A 19643-nucleotide genomic window follows, 5' to 3' on the forward strand; every position below is an offset into this window, starting at 1 on the left:
GACCCAGCTTTTGAACTCCGTACACAACATGTGATAGGATTTTTATTCTAAATGTTTACTCATTGATTATTCATTTACCGCAACCATTAATTTTTATTTGTTTAGCGCGAAATGTGAAGTGTTTTATCCTCAAAAAATTAGTTCCACTTGAAGAGGTAACTCACAAAAATTAGTTCCGCTTGCCGAGGTATCTCATTAACAGAAACAGCTGGACAATTATTTTTTTACTTGCAACTTGGGGCATTTGTTTCCCTACATCACAAAAGGTAAAGCTCAGCGATAAAAACACGTTTCACTATTCCTAAACATCATAATTAGATTGTTAAAACTCCCCTTATTAAAAATCGCTAATTAACATAATATTAAATTCTCGTTATTTTGCCGGTTAGGAAAATACAATTGTCTCAATCTGTTTAGAGATTTCAAGAAAATGGAGTATAATAAAAAAAAAGTGTATGTCTATGCTTTGATGTCGGTTGGTTAGGGCTTAAAGGCTCGATGGCTGTGGGGGAACTCAACATACGGATGTATGATGTATGAACTCAACATAAGGATGAATGACGTCAGAATATAACATAAGGTAACCAGATATCACACTGCACAGCTCAACATATGATTCTCTGACGTCAGAACTGGATAGTCTGGCTGTGTGCGGAATCGTCGGAAATATAAATGGGACGAGTCACGTGACCTAAGAAACTGATTCAGTGAGGGAGGGTGAGGGAGGGGGGAGGAGACAAAAAGGTCAGGGACAAGTGACCGAAGTCTGTCCGGTTATAAAATAGGGCGACGATATATACGGAAACCTGACGTCTATAACACAAATATTATACAAGCCACACTAGACCCACACCTACCACACTTGACCGCACTGCACCTAAGACTTATATTCTCCGTAACCCACCCCCCACCCCCACACTCTAGTACAGACACACACACAGCCACACACACACACACATACACGCACGTACCTCTGGGTCCAAATTATTCTTCCAACACTACCATTCACACTCCAACACTCACCACTTCTCTCCCCCCCCCCTCCAGTAAATGACGCAAGGACTTTTGACTTAATCCCAGCCAATATTCAAATCACCGCTTGCCCGCGAGGGGCCTGCCAATAAAACACACTTATCATCTGCTTAGTAGATTAGACGGAATTATGGGGTCACGGGGTCAGATGGCTGGTTCCGGTTTCAGAACGAGGCTACGCATAACATTTTATCTTCGTTATCAGGGTGTCAGTACAACTACAAGCTTTTAGCTTCAAAATAACATTCGAAAAAACACATAAAATCTGCGTTTTTATATATATATATATATATATATATATATATATATATATATATATATATATATATATATATATATATATATATGAAAATGAATGAATATTTATATACAAGTCTATATATTTGTGAATTGTGAATGTGTATTTTATGTACCTATATGTCCATGTTTTATGTACATATTTATTTATATATCTATGCGTATATGTATATGTAACATATATGTAATGTATGTATAGTATGTGTGTCTGTCTCTCTGACTATGTATATATTTATGTTTTTATGATGATATACCGTTGAGGTTTTTTAAATAAGTTGCCAGTTTTGGCGTGTTTACCTTGCCGTCGCCATGAGCAAGACAGTTTTCATCATCGTGTCGTCGACTCACGTTCATCTCACGTGCACTGGGTTTAATTTCCTGCAGCAAGAGGAGATGTTAGCTAATCGGTGAAATATGTGGGCGGGGTGAGTGGGGTGGAGGGGGTGAGTGGGATGGGGGTGAGTGGGGTGGGGGTGAGGGTTGGGTGGGGTAGGGGCGAGTGGGGTGGGGTGAGGGGTGGGTGGGGTAGGGGTGAGTGGGATGGCGGTGAGGGGTGGGTGGGGTGGGGGTTAGGGGTGGGTGGGGTAGGGGTAGGGGTGAGTGGGATGTGGGTGAGTGGGGTGGGGGTGAGTGGCTTGGCGTGAGTGGGGTGGTGGTGGTGAGTGGGAGTTGTGATGAGTGGGATAGGGGTGAGTGGGGTGGGGGTGAGTGGGGTAGGAGGAATGAGATTTAAGACAAGGTGAATTTGGAAATGGGGCGTGTGTGAGGTAAAGAGGGAAGGGTTTAAGTTGTGATGAGGTTTTTGGGGAGGTGGGGACACGATGGACAACGGGTGAGGAAAGAGTGCGGAGAGGTCAAGGGGTGGTGAAGAGGGTGGGGGCAGGGTTGCGGAAGAGATGGGGGGGGGGTATTTCAAGAGGACTATGGTGGAGACACAGCAAGATGTGTAAAGATGGAAGGGCGGGTTGTGGGGGGTGTATGTTAAAGGGGGAGATAATACGAGTGAAGAGAGGAGGGGAGGGATGGTGAATGAGGTGTTAAGTAGAGGGACAGTAGTTGGTGAACTTGGAGGGAAAGAAAAAAAAAGAGAGAGGCTAAACACATAGAGATAAAAAGTAGAACAGGAAAATCCGGTACACGGAAAAAATAAAAATACGTAGAGAGAGGAAGAGGAAAAAACGAATCCAATATCTCGGAAAACGTTCTCCCTCGCCCGAGAGTCTTGTAGCACTCCGGTAATCGAATTAAAAAAACCTTCCCCGAGAAACCGTGATTTTTCTAATTCGGTGTAGCGTTGGGGTTGATTGGGACGGTACAGGGACTGTCTTAAGTCAGCTACAAGATTAGGATAGTACGGAGACTGTCTTAAGTCAGCTACAAGATTAGGACGCGGACAGTACAGAGACTGTCTTAAGTCAGCTACAAGATTAGGACGTGGACAGTACAGAGACTGTGTAAGTCAGCTACAAGATTAGGACGTGGACAGTACAGAGACTGTCTTAAGTCAGCTACAAGATTAGGACGTGGACAGTACAGAGACTGTCTTAAGTCAGCTACAAGATTAGGACGCGGACAGTACAGAGACTGTCTTAAGTCAGCTACAAGATTAGGACGTGGACAGTACAGAGACTGTCTTAAGTCAGCTACAAGATTAGGACGCGGACAGTACAGAGACTGTCTTAAGTCAGCTACAAGATTAGGACGCGGACAGTACAGAGACTGTCTTAAGTCAGCTACAAGATTAGGACGTGGACAGTACAGAGACTGTGTAAGTCAGCTACAAGATTAGGACGTGGACAGTACAGAGACTGTCTTAAGTCAGCTACAAGATTAGGACGTGGACAGTACAGAGACTGTCTTAAGTCAGCTACAAGATTAGGACGCGGACAGTACAGAGACTGTCTTAAGTCAGCTACAAGATTAGGACGTGGACAGTACAGAGACTGTCTTAAGTCAGCTACAAGATTAGGACGCGGACAGTACAGAGACTGTCTTAAGTCAGCTACAAGATTAGGACGTGGACAGTACAGAGACTGTCTTAAGTCAGCTACAAGATTAGGACGCGGACAGTACAGAGACTGTCTTAAGTCAGCTACAAGATTAGGACGTGGACAGTACAGAGACTGTCTTAAGTCAGCTACAAGATTAGGACGTGGACAGTACAGAGACTGTCTTAAGTCAGCTACAAGATTAGGACGCGGACAGTACAGAGACTGTCTTAAGTCAGCTACAAGATTAGGACGTGGACAGTACAGAGACTGTCTTAAGTCAGCTACAAGATTAGGACGTGGACAGTACAGAGACTGTCTTAAGTCAGCTACAAGATTAGGACAGTACAGAGACTGTCTTAAGTCAGCTACAAGATAAAGACGCGGACAGAGACTGTCTTAAGTCAGCTACAAGATTAGGCCACTACATCGCTGGCTTAAATAAGCTAACAAACACCTTTATGTTTAATTCGAACATTTACTGGGTGTTAACTGTTCTAGTGTATTTTATATCTCAGATTATCATGATAATATAAAACATTACATTATATCTGTATGTATTTACCCGTATAATAGGCTTTGGAAAGTAATTATATATATATATATATATATATATATATATATATATATATATATATATATATATATATATATATATAATAGCAGAACAATTTTCGTTAAAAAGACTCGTGTTTCTTGATTGCTAATAGCTATGTCTTCTCATTTCTTAGTTCGCTATAACTTGTTTCCATAACTTATAAAGAGTTAAGTTTCTCATATCTTATTGACTAAGTATAGTATTCAAATGTAAAATGATTACTTTTAGTTAAAAGATTGCAAATGTATTAATCAAAGTAATTTGCTAACAACAAGGAGTATAATTGTATCTCGTTTTAATAATCCACACACACCAAAGGGTACTATTACAAGAAAAGTGTCCTTTAAAACCTAATGACTTAAAAATTAATTAACCTAAATATTTAATGAGATAAACGAGAAAGACATTTTTACAATCATCTCTGTTCGGGCACACATAGAGAAAGATTATACTTATTTTTTATCAAGTATTTTTCTAACATTTGAATGCCCAAGGCAACGGGTTCAGTTTTCACTGAAATCGGATATCCCCAGGTTTCTTTTAATTTATATTAATTACGGTATTGATTGAAACAAATATTTGTGTTGATGTGTTCTTATTAAGGAATGTTGTGATACGAATACGATGACAGTACTGGTGGGGGGGGGGTGTATGATCTATCTCTTGTTTCTGTTCTTTAATTTTTTGTATTCCGCGCTAATTATCTTAATTAACTTCTTCTTTTGTTACATATGGGTGCGTTTCTATCTAACAGGCCTCTTACTTGACAGCGTATAGTCTATCTGTAGGAGACTTATTATTGAAATATATACAAAAGTTGTAGCAAAACCTATCGGACGACAGCAATACAAAATGAAAGAAAACACACGCAAGTTTAAATCTGATATTTTTAATTTATCTTATTATGTGACCCCCGCACCCCCCTTCCCAAATTATGGCTTGTTCTGCGTTCAATATTTTATGGTTGTCTTCCAATTCGCGAGATACAGATTAATCTACTTATTTAAGAATTAGGATATGTGGGCGTCAAAACAAAATTGCGCCCTTTCAGAATCCGCGTATTGAAATACGTTAAACAAAACAACACTTTTTACGCTGCAATCTTATTTCTTATCATTTGAAGATAGGCCTACATGCGATTGTCTCCAGATAAAGGGAAGTAACCTTTGAACTGTTTGATTTTCAGAGGGTGTTCTGGAGGTACACAAGGACGACAAGAGGTTAGGGGACATCAAGTCCGGTGGTCTGTTCGGTGAGCTGGCCATTTTGTACAACTGCAAGAGGACGGCGTCTGTCAAAGGTAAGGTTACCTCCCATTGGTCTGTAGAAGTGTAAGGTTTGATCAGATTGGTTACATGTCATTGATCAGAGTGAAAGGGTAGATCTGATTAGCTTCATTTCTTTGATCCAAGTGAAAGGGTAGATATGATTGGCTACAATTCTTTGATCAGAGTGTAAGGCTATATCTGATTGGTTACATTTCTTTGATCCAAGTGTAAGGTTACATCTGATTGGCTACATCCAATTATCAGTGTAAAAGGTTAGATTTTATCAAATGCGTTTGAAAAACACAAGTTCCGACTGGCCACATTTTATTTACTAAATTCAAATTCAAGATCAGATTGACTGTATTTGTTTTTAAAAAACGATATAACTGATTTAATCGACAGCATTTTAAAGTACACAAATAAAACATTATACGGCCATTTAATTTTTTTGCTAATATTCGCTGTGATACATTTTCTATATTCTATATTTTATTACCAATTTACCTTTGGGCTTATCCTCAATATTCACACAGCCACACACAGCCACACACACACAAGCAAATGCGCACACACACACTGAACGTTCATTCGTTACAATATTTAAAATAGGCCTATCCATTTTCTAAAATTAATACTAACATTTTTGTCTTTTTGAAATTCGATTGCTTTCAGTAGTCCTTTAACGCCCCCAAATCAATTAGGTTTTTATATGTTTATCTCTAATATGAATACAACGTCTGTCTTACTTATATATTGATTAATGTCATGATAAACTGTGATTAAATTTATTTTTTTAATAAAATAGTAACAAAATAATCACTCTTGAGTTTTCCCCTAATATACACCTTCAGAAGTGAAAACTTTCCAGGTAACAACGGTTTACAGTGAGTTTGTTTTCTCTCCCCCCCCACCCCTACAGCCGTAACCAACACTACACTATGGGTACTAGACCGACGTGTCTTCCAGGCCATTATGATGAAGACGGGTCTACAGAAACGAGAGGAAAACATTGCTTTTCTCAAAAGGTAAACATTTTTTTTCCTAGAGGTCAACTGTTAACATTGTTAAAGGTCAATAACTTTCTTAGAGGTTAACAGTTAACATTGTTGAAGGAACACAATTATCCACGAGAATAACATCATTTCCGCTAACTGTTAATGTTATTAAAAGTAAAAATTTTTTCTTAGAGGTTTTCATTGTTAAATTAATCACCTTTTCTAAAAGCTAACATTTTAAAAAAAAAAAACAATGTACACGTATATTTTCTTGTCTCAAGCTTAATGTCTTACGTAAATTATACTGTGTAATTTATAATTAAACTTATCTTATAATAGTTAGCATTTCAGTTTATGACGTTAAACTCATCATATTTTCCTTTTTGTGCCCACGACACATGTACCCGACACAAAAAGCCCCCTCCACTTTTGTCGGTCCACGGCAATTTTCCCGGCAGTCCCCCATGACAGTGCTGCCTCTGTCAACTGCTTCCCCGCTTGACCTTTGCTGGTTGACCTAGACCTTCCATGCTTTCTTTTCCCTGAGGCGTCCAGTTTATCGTTTGGATTCATTAGCGCCATCTTCTTTTGTTCGATTATCTCGGAAACTGCTTCCATTTCCACCTCTCGTAGTAGTATATTATTGTAGATGGTGTTAGGCCAGTGGATAACGTTAAACTACCAAACTCATCAATTGAAAACCTCCAGTTCATTTAATTCAGCTTTTATGCATATAAAACTCACTTTACAATCTTTGTAATCATTAGCTTTCTTTTCTAACAATTCTGTCAAATCACGAGAACAATATAGGCTACCAGATTCTCATTCTATTTCCAATAACAAATCTACGGCGATAAAAATTCCCCAACTAGAATTTGACCGAAGTACACTTAGTCAAGTTTCAGCCTCGTGACCTTTTTCTCTCATCTTCCTCCATATGCCAGATTTTTTAAAATGTTGAAGCTAATTTGTTTCCCAAGTTGGAAGTGCTAATAAAGCGACAAGTTTCTCCCCTAGGTGACTCGCGTACTGCAATAAAAAAAAATTTATTCCACTAAACGGAATAAAATTCTTTTATTTTTACTTTTTTATTTTTTTTTATTGCATGGAAATAGGCCTATATGTCGCTTTTTCCTTTTTTTTTTAACAGAGCTTTTTCTAAAAAAAAAAATTATCGATTTTTTTTGGCGAAACAAATATCATCGCAAAAGTCTATTTTTAAAAAAGTGAAACAAATGACAATTTTTTTACCAATAGTAATAGTCCATTTTCTTCACATAAACTAAATGTCGTTTTCTGGGAAAGTCTGCAAGCTTTAAATAGGCTCACCGAAAGCTCAATAGACAGTTTTTTTTTGTTAGCGTGGATGGTACCATCTATTGGGAATGGTTGTGTCTGACCATATTTCCCTGCGGAATAATAGACCGCATCAGGACACCTAATCGAACGTTTGATTGGCTGAACTGACTAAGCAATCACCCAACAGAAGAAACAATTGGCTGGCAATATTAGTGTGTATTAGGCAAATATTGGGTATTAGCTTTTCGCTTCGGGAGCTTAAATAATTTACAATAGAAACGTTGGTAAATATATGAGATGTATTTAATTTTAGCGAATTAAATAAAAATTTAAGGTTACAAATCTGGAGCAAATTTTTATTGGTTTTGTTGGCTAAATAAAAAGATGTATCGCAAACATGAGAAATACAATAATCGACAATACAAGTGCTAGCGATTATTGGATATGTTTTAATATTGGCGAACAAAATTAATTAATATCTACCTATTCAACAACATCGTTCCACAGTTTTATATAGACGAGCTAAAAAGTGCATTAAAAAAATATTAGCCAATATTGGAGTTTTCAGGACTAGCAAGTCGAACAAAAGTATTTTATAAAACAAGCATAAGAGACTGTTTGATATGATTTGATCAACAGAAACTATTTACAACACAAGCATTTGAGATTTATTGAAACCATACGTATATTGGCTAAATTAACTGCAATGAGTTACCTAGGGTTAACTTTGGTGTGAATTTCAGGGTGGGTCTAAATGAGTTAACTAGTGGGGTAATTCCAGCTCGGGTTTTGATGGGTTAACCTTGGTAGAAATTTTCAGGGAAGGTCTTGAAGAGTTAATTGGCGGCAGGTCTTAAAGTGTTAATTGGCATAGACATTATCCATTTGGGTCTTGATTGGTTACCTCTCGAAGACACTGTCACGGCGGGTCTTGGTGGGTTAACTTCATAGTAATTCTCAGGAATCGATTCTGTACCAAACTCTGTCATAAATGGAATGGGGGGGGGGTAGCTTCATTAGTATAACGTGGACGGAATCTAGTCCCATTTAGCGGGGTTTAAGTGAACTTTTACACCCAATTTCATTGAAATTACAACAAATCTTTTTGTATTAATGTAAATAGTCACCATCACACCTCCCCACTAACTACAAGCTATCATCATATGTTATCACACACCCCCCCCCCCCCCCCCCACATACACATACTAATACATGTAACATCATTATAAAAGAAAAACCAAAGAAAACATAGTGGGGAATTCTAGAGTTCAAAGTTCAACGACAGCCTAGTTTTAAAAGTACTACAAACACTAACCAACCCGCTAGATTTGATCAACGGAAAAAAGGACCAATCGAACGATCGATCCATTAGCCCAGGGGTCGGCAACCCGCGGCTCGCGAGCCGCATGCGGCTCTTTTGATATCAAGATGCGGCTCTCCAGCTCCTTGAATAAATACTAATAATCTTAATAAAAAAAAAAATATTTGAAATAAAAAAAATGTTAGTGGCTCTTTAAAACCAGGGAAATTTTGAAAATTGTAACTTTTGGCTCTTCCGCTTCAAAAGGTTGCCGACCCCTGCATTAGCCACAGTTCTGAAACCGTCCAGTCGATTTTACTCTGAGATAAGACAGAGGAGGCTACAACAACAACAAACATAATGGGCAGGCAGGGGCGGAGACTGAGCTAAGACAGGGGAGGCTACAACAACAACAAACACATTGTCAGGCAGGGGCGGAGACTGAGCTAAGACTGGGGAGGCTACAATAACAACAAACACATTGGGCAGGCAGGGGCGGAGACTGGGATAAGACAGGGGAGGCTACAACAACAACAAACACATTGGGCAGGCAGGGGCGGAGACTGAAATAAGACAGGGGAGGCTACTACAACAACAAACACATTGGGCAGGCAGGGGCGGAGATTGAGATAAGACAGGGGAGGCTACAATAACAACAAACACATTGGGCAGGCAGGGGCGGAGACTGGGATAAGACAGAGGAGGCTACAACAACAACAAACACATTGGGCAGGCAGGGGCGGAGACTGAGATAAGAAGGGGAGGCTACTACAACAACAGACACATTGGGCAGGCAGGGGCGGAGATTGAGATAAGACAGGGGAGGCTACAATAACAACAAACACATTGGGCAGGCAGGGGCGGAGACTGGGATAAGACAGAGGAGGCTACAACAACAACAAACACATTGGGCAGGCAGGGGCGGAGACTGAGATAAGAAGGGGAGGCTACTACAACAACAAACACATTGGGCAGGCAGGGGCGGAGACTGAGCTAAGACAGGGGAGGCTACAATAACAACAAACACATTGGGCAGGCAGGGGCGGAGACTGAGCTAAGACAGGGGAGGCTACAATAACAACAAACACATTGTCAGGCAGGGGCGGAGACTGGGATAAGACAGGGGAGGCTACAACAACAACAAACACATTGGGCAGGCAGGGGCGGAGACTGAGATAAGACAGGGGAGGCTACAACAACAACAAACACATTGGGCAGGCAGGGGCGGAGACTGAGATAAGACATGGGAAGCTACAACAACAACAAACACATAGGCAGGCAGGGGCGGAGACTGAAATAAGACAGGGGAGGCTACTACAACAAACACATTGGGCAGGCAGGGGCGGAGACTGAGATAAGACATGGGAGGCTACTACAACAACAAACACATTGGGCAGGCAGGGGCGGAGACTGAGATAAGAAGGGGAGGCTACTACAACAACAAACACACTGGGCAGACAGGGGCGGAGATTGATATAAGACAGGGGAGGCTACAACAACAACAAACACATTGAGCAGGCAGGGGCGGAGACTGAGATAAGACATGGGAAGCTACAACAACAACAAACACATAGGCAGGCAGGGGCGGAGACTGAAATAAGACAGGGGAGGCTACTACAACAACAAACACATTGGACAGGCAGGGGCGGAGACTGAGATAAGACATGGGCGGAGACTGAGATAAGACATGGGAGGCTACAACAGCAACAAACACATTGGGCAGGCAGGGGCGGAGACTGAGATAAGACAGGGGAGACTACAACAACAACAACAGACACATTAGGCAGGCAGGGGCGGAGACTGAGATAAGACATGGGCGGAGACTGAGATAAGACAGGGGAGGCTACAACAAACACATTGGGCAGGCAGGGGCGGAGACTGAGATAAGACAGGGGAGGCTACAACAAACACATTGGGCAGGCAGGGGCGGAGACTGAGATAAGACAGGGGAGGCTACAACAAACACATTGGGTAGACGGGGGCGGAGACTGAGATAAGACAGGGGAGGCTACAACAACAACAGACACATTGGGCAGGCAGGGGCGGAGACTGAGATAAGACAGGGGAGGCTACAACAAACACATTGGGCAGGCAGGGGCGGAGACTGAGATAAGACAGGGGAGGCTACAACAAACACATTGGGTAGACGGGGGCGGAGACTGAGATAAGACAGGGGAGGCTACAACAACAACAGACACATTGGGCAGGCAGGGGCGGAGATTGAGATAAGACATGGGAGGCTACAACAACAACAAACACATTGGGCAGACAGGGGCGGAGACTGAGATAATACAGGGGAGGCTACAACAACAACAAACACATTGGGCAGGCAGGGGCGGAGACTGACATAAGACAGGGGAGGCTACAACAACAACAAACACATTGGGCAGACAGGGGCGGAGACTGAGATAAGACAGGGGAGGCTACTACAAACACATTGGGCAGGCAGGGGCGGAGACTGGGATAAGACAGGGGAGGCTACAACAGCAACAAACACATTGGGCAGGGGCGGAGACTGAGATAAGACAGGGGAGGCTACAACAACAACAAACACATTGGGCAGGCAGGGGCGGAGACTGAAACAAGACAGGGTAGGCTACAACAACAACAAACACATTGGGCAGCAGGGGCGGAGACTGAGATAAGACATGGGAGGCTACAACAACAACAAACACATTGGGCAGGCAGGGGCGGAGACTGAGATAAGACAGGGGAGGCTACAACAACAACGAACACATTGGACAGGCAGGGGCGGAGACTGAGATAAGACAGGGGAGGCTACAACAACAACAAACACATTGGGCAGGCAGGGGCGGAGACTGAGATAAGACAGGGGAGGCTACAACAACAACAAACACATTGGGCAGGCAGGGGCGGAGACTGAGATAAGACAGGGGCGGAGACTGAGATAAGACAGGGGAGGCTACAACAAACACATTGGGCAGGCAGGGGCGGAGACTGAGATAAGACAGGGGCGGAGACTGAGATAAGACAGGGGAGGCTACAACAACAACAAACACATTGGGCAGGCAGGGGCGGAGACTGAGATAAGACAGGGGAGGCTACAACAACAACAAACACATTGGGCAGGCAGGGGCGGAGACTGAGATAAGACAGGGGCGGCTACAACAAACACATTTGGCAGGCAGGGGCGGAGACTGAGATAATACAGGGTAGGCTACAACAAACACATTGGGTAGGCAGAGGCGGAGACTGAGATAAGACAGGGTAGGTTACAACAACAAGAAACACATTCGGCAGGCAGGGGCGGAGACTGAGATGAGACAGGGGAGGCTACAACAACAACAAACACATTGAGCAGGCAGGGGCGGAGACTGAGATATTATCGTAAGAGGACTACTGGACAGTCAGATGTAACTTCATAATCTAGATTAGCCGGTTGATTCGATAGATCAGTCAGATTTAACTTCATGGTCTAGATTAGCCGGTTAAGTAAATCAGACAGTCTAGATTAGCCGGTTAAGTATGTATGTGTGAGCAGGTGAATTAGACCAGTTAGTAAGATGTAACTTCATGGTGTGGATTAGCCGGTTAATCATCGGACAGTCAGATGTTAAATCATGGTTTAGATATCCTGTTATAAAAACAGTCGGACAAAAACGGACGGTGTGAAAATAAATTCCAGCTTATTCATCTCTAAATCGACATTTGCCAAATACTTTCTCTTAGAATAAACAAACTCGTGGACTATTTGGACGCCTTCACGGGATGGTAAAGTGAGTAGTGTAAATAAGGTAATAAAATAACGCGACAGAAGCTGTGGTAGACTAGGTTCATGTGGCGAGTTCGGATAATAAATCAGTGATAGTAAATCAATACCCGTATCAAGACGGCGAGGGTTCCAGTTTTAAAATAAATCAGAGCAGTAGAGTATGGGACAACATCAGATGAGAGCTGGTAGAAAGAGGGCGGGGTGGGGGTGGGGGTGGGTGGGGTGGGGGAGCGGAGTTTGACAATCTAAGATGATAGCTTGCAGCTAGAGTGAGACGAGACATTATAGCTTGCAGCTAGAGTGAGACGAGACATTATAGCTTGCAGCTAGAGTGAGACGAGACATTATAGCTTGCAGCTAGAGTGAGACGAGACATTATAGCTTGCAGCTAGAGTGAGACGAGACATTATAGCTTGCAGCTAGAGTGAGACGAGACATTATAGCTTGCAGCTAGAGTGAGACGAGACATTATAGCTTGCAGCTAGAGTGAGACGAGACATTATAGCTTGCAGCTAGAGTGAGACGAGACATTATAGCTTGCAGCTAGAGTGAGACGAGACATTATAGCTTGCAGCTAGAGTGAGACGAGACATTATAGCTTGCAGCTAGAGTGAGACGAGACATTATAGCTTGCAGCTAGAGTGAGACGAGACATTATAGCTTGCAGCTAGAGTGAGACGAGACATTATAGCTTGCAGCTAGAGGCTTAGTCACAGCAACATGAAATAGATGGCTTGGAACCCGGCTATGGAGCGTTGGATTAACTGGGGATTCATAGTTAGTCCTCAATGAAAGGAGGTTATCGGTGAGGGGGAGGGGGGAGGGTGTTTTAACCCAGGGAGGTTAAATGACAGGTGTTGTTTTAGAGGTAAGAGGGACAAAAATAACATGCCATCTGTTTAGTAATGTGTTAATGGTTAAAATAACTGAGCAAGTTAAAGTATTATATTTTAACATAGCGAGTTAAAATAAAATAGCGCGTTAAAATAAGAAAGGAGTTAAAGTAACACCGAATAACACAGCGTGTTTAATTAGCACGCGTGCTAAAATAACAGCGAGTTAAACTACAAAAAATTGCAACATGGAATTAGCAGGTTAACATAGAGTCAGCAAGTAAACTAAGTGAATGCATGGAGTTAAAATATCATTAGGATGGTGATAGTTAAAATATGCACGAAAACTGCTTAAAGTTACAGTTGGTGTTGTAATAAAACATTAGAGTTATCTTCTCCTCTAGTCTTCATGTCTTGAAATGAATTAACCAAGGGAATGAACTTTGAAAAAATCTTTTTTTTTTAAATCAAGATTATATAAAAAACATTGACTGACTTTATTCTTGTAGAAATATTCATTGTGGCGTATATTTTTTTTATAACCAGAGAAATAAAATATAACTTAAAGTCAGCTTTACAAAAAAAAATGTAGCCAATATTTTTCTAAATTTAAAAAACAAGTTGACAACCATGTCTGAAGCTAAACAAGATCTTGTAAATAAATCTAAAATTGTTTTATTATTAACACTGATATTAGCATTTGTATTCACAGCTTGACCGATTGTTTTAATGCTGAGTTTGACGTCGCACTACTCAGCCGTGTCTTCTATTATTTAAGCTACTCTCTCCCTTCATTAGGGTGGGGGTACAGGGTGGGGATGGACAATTCAGCAGCTGTCGCATTGAGTAACATGCTAATCAGCATAAATGAAAAGCCTATCTACCAAAGCATGCCATATTTTTTTATAATATATATTTCAGTGTCTTATTAAAATATCATTTACTGTCGTTAATAAACAAGCATTCAATATTCTTGATAAACTTTCAAATTTGGTTGAAACATTATTCAAGACTTTTGAATAAAAAAACACTAGCCGTCCCGGCCAGGCCCTGCTCTGGCTTCTGTGAAAAACCTTTCTGTTAAAGACCATTACCTGTGTGTTTAGTAATCATCATAAACCCGGCATTGCCCACCCAAACCACAACCAACCAAAACAACAAAACGCAAACATAACGCTAACACAATTACAAATACAAACGAAAACAAAAACCTAACAACAAACCCAACCACAAACACCAATACCAACAAAAAAAAAAACAACAACGAAAAAGCTAACGAAAACAAACCAAATCCAAACGCAAAACCAACCAAAAACACAAATACAAACCCAAACAAAAAAACACAAACAAAAACGAAAAAAGAAAGAACAAAAACGAACCAAATCAAAACGCAACCACTAACGCAAACCCACCTAAACACAAAGAAAACACTAACGCGAACATAAACGCCCGGGGCGGAATCACCTGTTTTAGCTTAATGAACGACTATAGTACCCCAACTTATTCATAGTCTTTTACACTCACTTAAACGAACGCGCCTGTTTCAATTTGATGAACAATTATAATACTCCAAGCTTACCCGTAAAATACCTACAACATTTGCACTTGATCAATCCCCGCTAATTATGTAATTATTTTTTTTTCCCAACACCAAAACAAAGTAATTAAAAAGTAAATTATTTTCCACAAAATGCAATGGTTTTATAAAGGGAAGTAATTGTGTTTTCCTAATTTATCAAAGGGAAGTAAGTGCTATAGGACTAAATAAAGACATAATTAGAATGTTTTTAAAAGATGATATTTTTTTAAAACTTGTGTTTAATGAACATGCCGACAATTATTACTATAATTTGAAAAATGAAAATTATTTCCCAACACTTTCAATAGTAATTTTTTAGCTCATAAATTTAGACAAATGCGCACGATAATTTTCTAACACTTAAATTCATCCAAGACCAACGACAAACATATGCATTACATACAGAACTGAGCTTTATATATTAGACTAGCCGTCCCGGCCAGGCCCTGCTCTGGCTTCTGTGAAAAACCTTTCTGTTAAAGACCATTACCTGTGTGTTTAGTAATCATCATAAACCCGGAATTGCCCACCCAAACCGCAACCAACCAAAACAACAAAACGCAAACATAACGCTAACACAATTACAAATACAAACGAAAACAAAAACCTAACAACAAACCCTACCACAACCACAAACACCAATACAAACACAAAGAAAAAACAAACAAAAAAGCAAACGAAAACAAAAACCTAACAACAAACCCAACCACAAACACCAATACCAACAAAAAAAAACGAAAAAGCAAACGAAAACAAACCAAATCCAAACGCAAAACCAACCAAAAACACAAATACAAACCCAAACAAAAAAAAAACACAAACAAAAACGAAAAAAGAAAGAACAAAAACGAACGAAATCAAAACGCAACCACTAACGCAAACCCACCTAAACACAAAGAAAACACTAACGCGAACATAAACGCCCGGGGCGGAATCACCTATTTTAGCTTAATGAACGACTATAGTACCCCAACTTATTCACAGTCTTTTGCACTCACTTAAACGAACGCGCCTGTTTCAATTTAATGAACAATTTTAATACTCCAAGCTTATTAGTAAAATACCTACAACATTTGCACTTGATCAATCCCCGCTTATTATGTAATAATATTATTTTTTTCCCAACACCAAAACAAAGTAATTAAAAAGTAAATTATTTTCCACAAATGCAATGGTTTTATAAAGGGAAGTAATTGTGTTTACCTAATTTATCAAAGGGAAGTAAGTGCTATAGGACTAAATAAAGACATAATTAGAATTTTTGTAAAAGATGATATTTTTTTAAAACTTGTGTTTAATAAACATGCCGACAATTATTACTTTAATTTGAAAAATGAAAATTATTTCCCAACACTTTCAATAGTAATTTTTTAACTCATAAATTTAGACAATTACGCACGATGATTGTCTAACACTTAAATCCATCCAAGACCAACGACAAACATATGCGGTACATACAGAACTGAGCTTTATATATTAGATTTAAGAATTTTGTGGGGTTTTTTTAATTTATGTTTAAAGATTTCTATATCAAACACTCCGATGTTCTTCTTTTTAAACGTATTTCTCTTATTAGAGAACTAATCAACTGTATTTTTACCCACTTAAAAATCAAGATGGACCTAATTAAAATAGACTTTTGTTGAACTAATTAGTCTAATTATCAACCCACTGTTTTGTAAACAAACATGTGGTGATTAGACGCGAGGCGACACATCTTAGTAAAAGTACTCTAACACGATAATGGGGGCACACGACCCGGTCCGGTTTAGCCCGGTTTAGAAACGGTTTCCGTGTTAATGGCTGCTTGCTCGGACTTTTACACCACTGGACTTCCGGATATGGTGATGAAGTGTGAGAAACGTAAAGGAAACGGCTCCATTAGGTTTCTTTGGCCGGCGGAAATCGCGATTCTTTTGTTGATGGCTACCCGTTTATTTATGGTGATTAATGTTTTGCGTTTATTTGAGTTTGATGACAGGCTATTTTTGTTGTTGTAATTTATTGCCGTGGGATTTTGTTAACTAGCTCAAGGATTAGATTATTTATTGTAGTCTTTACCACTCCCCTCCCCTCTAGCACAATCAGCAGAGATAGTGGGTGCTTGGAGTACTTAAACGATAAGTAAATTAATACGAAAACTACTAGTAGAAGATAATTGAACGTGAATGTTCCAATTCTGGAATCGGCTAGAGCTTCTGTAGATAACTAAATGCAGAAGGGAAATAGCTGACAACATAATTTCAGGGTCATCGGCTGTTGGACCAAAGACTTTGGCTAAACTTAGTTTTTTCTTTGAGTAAGTTTTTTTAGTCCAATAGTTCACCCAGACTATGGGATATCAGGCCATCGTCTCCTTGGGACATCTGTCTTTCAGTAAAGCCTTCATTTAAGTAAGTAGTAAGCGAAGTACCATTTCGAACCTGAAGGTCCATAGGGCAGATGAAGCAGAGTTCACCTGTTTAGTTTCGGCATATAGTGATGATACAACCATGACGAGCCGCTGATACTTTCCTTAACGTGAGTCAGGTACCCATCAGAGCTGAGTGGACTCGGGCACGTTCTACTGACAATAGCCGGCGATTCGAACTAGACACTTTCGAGTTAGCAGTGTCATGCTCTACCACCCGACCAGGCCGCCCCACAAATCCATTAAGACAATCAGAATTCCAGCAGTAGTCCTGTCAGTCAATTGGCTTTTGGCAAATCGTCTATTTAGGTAATCAATTTTCAGGCGTTGTTTCATTTGGTCAATAGACTTTCCACAAATGTTTTTCGGACAAACATGCGGTACCCATTATTACATACGTCTTGGTAGTAAAGAAAAAAAATCCCAACTTAGCGTTTCTTTTTCTTCCTTCAGAACTGAATGGTTTTTATCTTTAAAAGTCCTTGTGCTTTATAGCATTGTTGTGTTTGATAGTTACAGGTAGGTTTAACGTCCGCTTTTTCCGACTAGTGGTTAACATGCATTATGTTGTCAACAAACCCACAACTACTCATCGATGAGATTGTGTTATTTGAGGTGTCAATGTGCGCTAGCGAGAGAGAATATCACGGGAATAAACAAAAGTTCACAACACAACATTGGGTAGCTCTCAACGCTTGAGGTCTCTGTTCTCAGTTGATGAGCTTTATTAGAGCATGTCGCATCTGTGCGTTCTGTGTGTTCTGGAACATGTTGCTTGTTCATGTTCTATGTTTAATTGTACTCACCATTATTTTTCCCTGCTCCACAGCGTGCCTTTGTTGAAACATCTGCCTTCAGAAAAACTGGCCAAAATTGCGGATGTTTTAGAATACGTAAGTAGTTGAAGAGATGTACAACCTTTTACTGACGCTAACATCTACTTCAGACGTATTTTCCTTTTCAAAATCTGTTCTTTTCTCATTAAAAAAACAAAAAAAAACAACTGCACTGAATTAGTTCCTCTAATTTAAAAACAATAACGCATATTTTTTTCTCTTTTTATTCTATTCTTTCCTTCTCTCTTTCTCTCCTTTCTTTCTTTATATATATATATATATATATATATATATATATATATATATATATATATATATATATATATATATATATATATATAGATATATATATATATCTGTTTACTTAGGATTTCTTCCATGAAAATGAATACATTATAAGAGAAGGGGCTGCGGGTGATACCTTTTTCATCTTAAATAAAGGGGAGGTAAGTTATATATATACTTTTTTATATATTATCTCAAACAAAGGGAAAGTAAATCTTACGATGTGTTTACCTTCCATCTCATACCAAGGGGACACACGTCTTAGGTTTTGTTGACAAAGTAAATGACCATCAAGACAAGAGTGTGTTTACATTAAACAGGGGGGGGGATGAGAGTCGGATGGGCACCGCTGTCTACTCCTATCTTTTCTATCCTGCCCAGTACATAATTTAATTATAGCACCAAGTTATCATATTTGTAAAAACATTGTTTTTTTATATTACATTTTTTTAAAAATTCCGTTATCTTTAGATAAACATGTTATACAATCCGCTAAGCAAATTTTAGATTTTAAATTTAAAAACAATTCCCACCCTCAGGCTTTTCTAGACTTAGATATCATTGCCTCCGGATCCAAATCCCCCCCCCTCCCTCCCCTACTCCCATACACCTTCCCCCACCCCTCCCCGTCCATCAATGTTTTACATGCCACTGCCTTTGGGCGGAAATCTTCTTTGTTTCTTGTTAATTAACTTCCCGTCCTTCCTTCCGCCAAGTCCCGCATCAAAATTGAAGATAAAAATACAGTCTTATTCTAACTGCGCTTTCCTTTAAAAAACAAAGCATGCCAGATTTTTTTTAAAGAAAAAAAAAACAATAATCGTTTCTCTTTTACTTCTAAATTATTTCGTCGTAAATAAGGTCATTGTTTTTAACATGTGTGAACTTATTTATATCTCAAGTAAAGGGAAACCACTTTTTATATCTTCTTAACTTCATCCCTTACTGGATTATAGAATAGGATTTTTGTTTTAATCTTTGAACTTTAGCAAGAGTGAATTATACCCTGTTTTCTTATGTGCGGGACGTGAGTGAACAAAGAAATGTTTTTAAATCAGCTGCCTACTATCTAGCATTGACATTTACTAAATGGAAAACATATATAGGACGTATATTTACAACTGAATGCAAAACATATTTATTACCTATATTTACAAATAAATGCAAAACACATGTAGGACGTATATAAC

The 19643-nt window shown here is 39.6% G+C and overlaps 1 protein-coding gene across 4 annotated transcripts in view; it reads left to right on the plus strand.

Moving 5' to 3' along the window:
- The window catches only part of LOC131951980 (cGMP-dependent protein kinase 1), a gene marked incomplete at its 5' end in the record, with an annotated part of 127062 nt that overhangs the window by 62552 nt on the left and 44867 nt on the right, over positions 1–19643 (plus strand). For all 4 annotated transcript variants that reach the window (XM_059314452.1, XM_059314450.1, XM_059314451.1 and 1 more), the window contains 4 exon segments: positions 5102–5215; positions 6103–6208; positions 18162–18225; positions 18537–18614. In XM_059314452.1, coding sequence (XP_059170435.1) covers positions 5102–5215; positions 6103–6208; positions 18162–18225; positions 18537–18614 — 362 coding nt within the window.

The sequence above is a fragment of the Physella acuta genome, unplaced genomic scaffold, assembly GCF_028476545.2.
Source record: "Physella acuta isolate Inbredline_101_S28 unplaced genomic scaffold, ASM2847654v3 ptg000842l, whole genome shotgun sequence".
Lineage (NCBI taxonomy): Eukaryota > Metazoa > Mollusca > Gastropoda > Physidae > Physella > Physella acuta.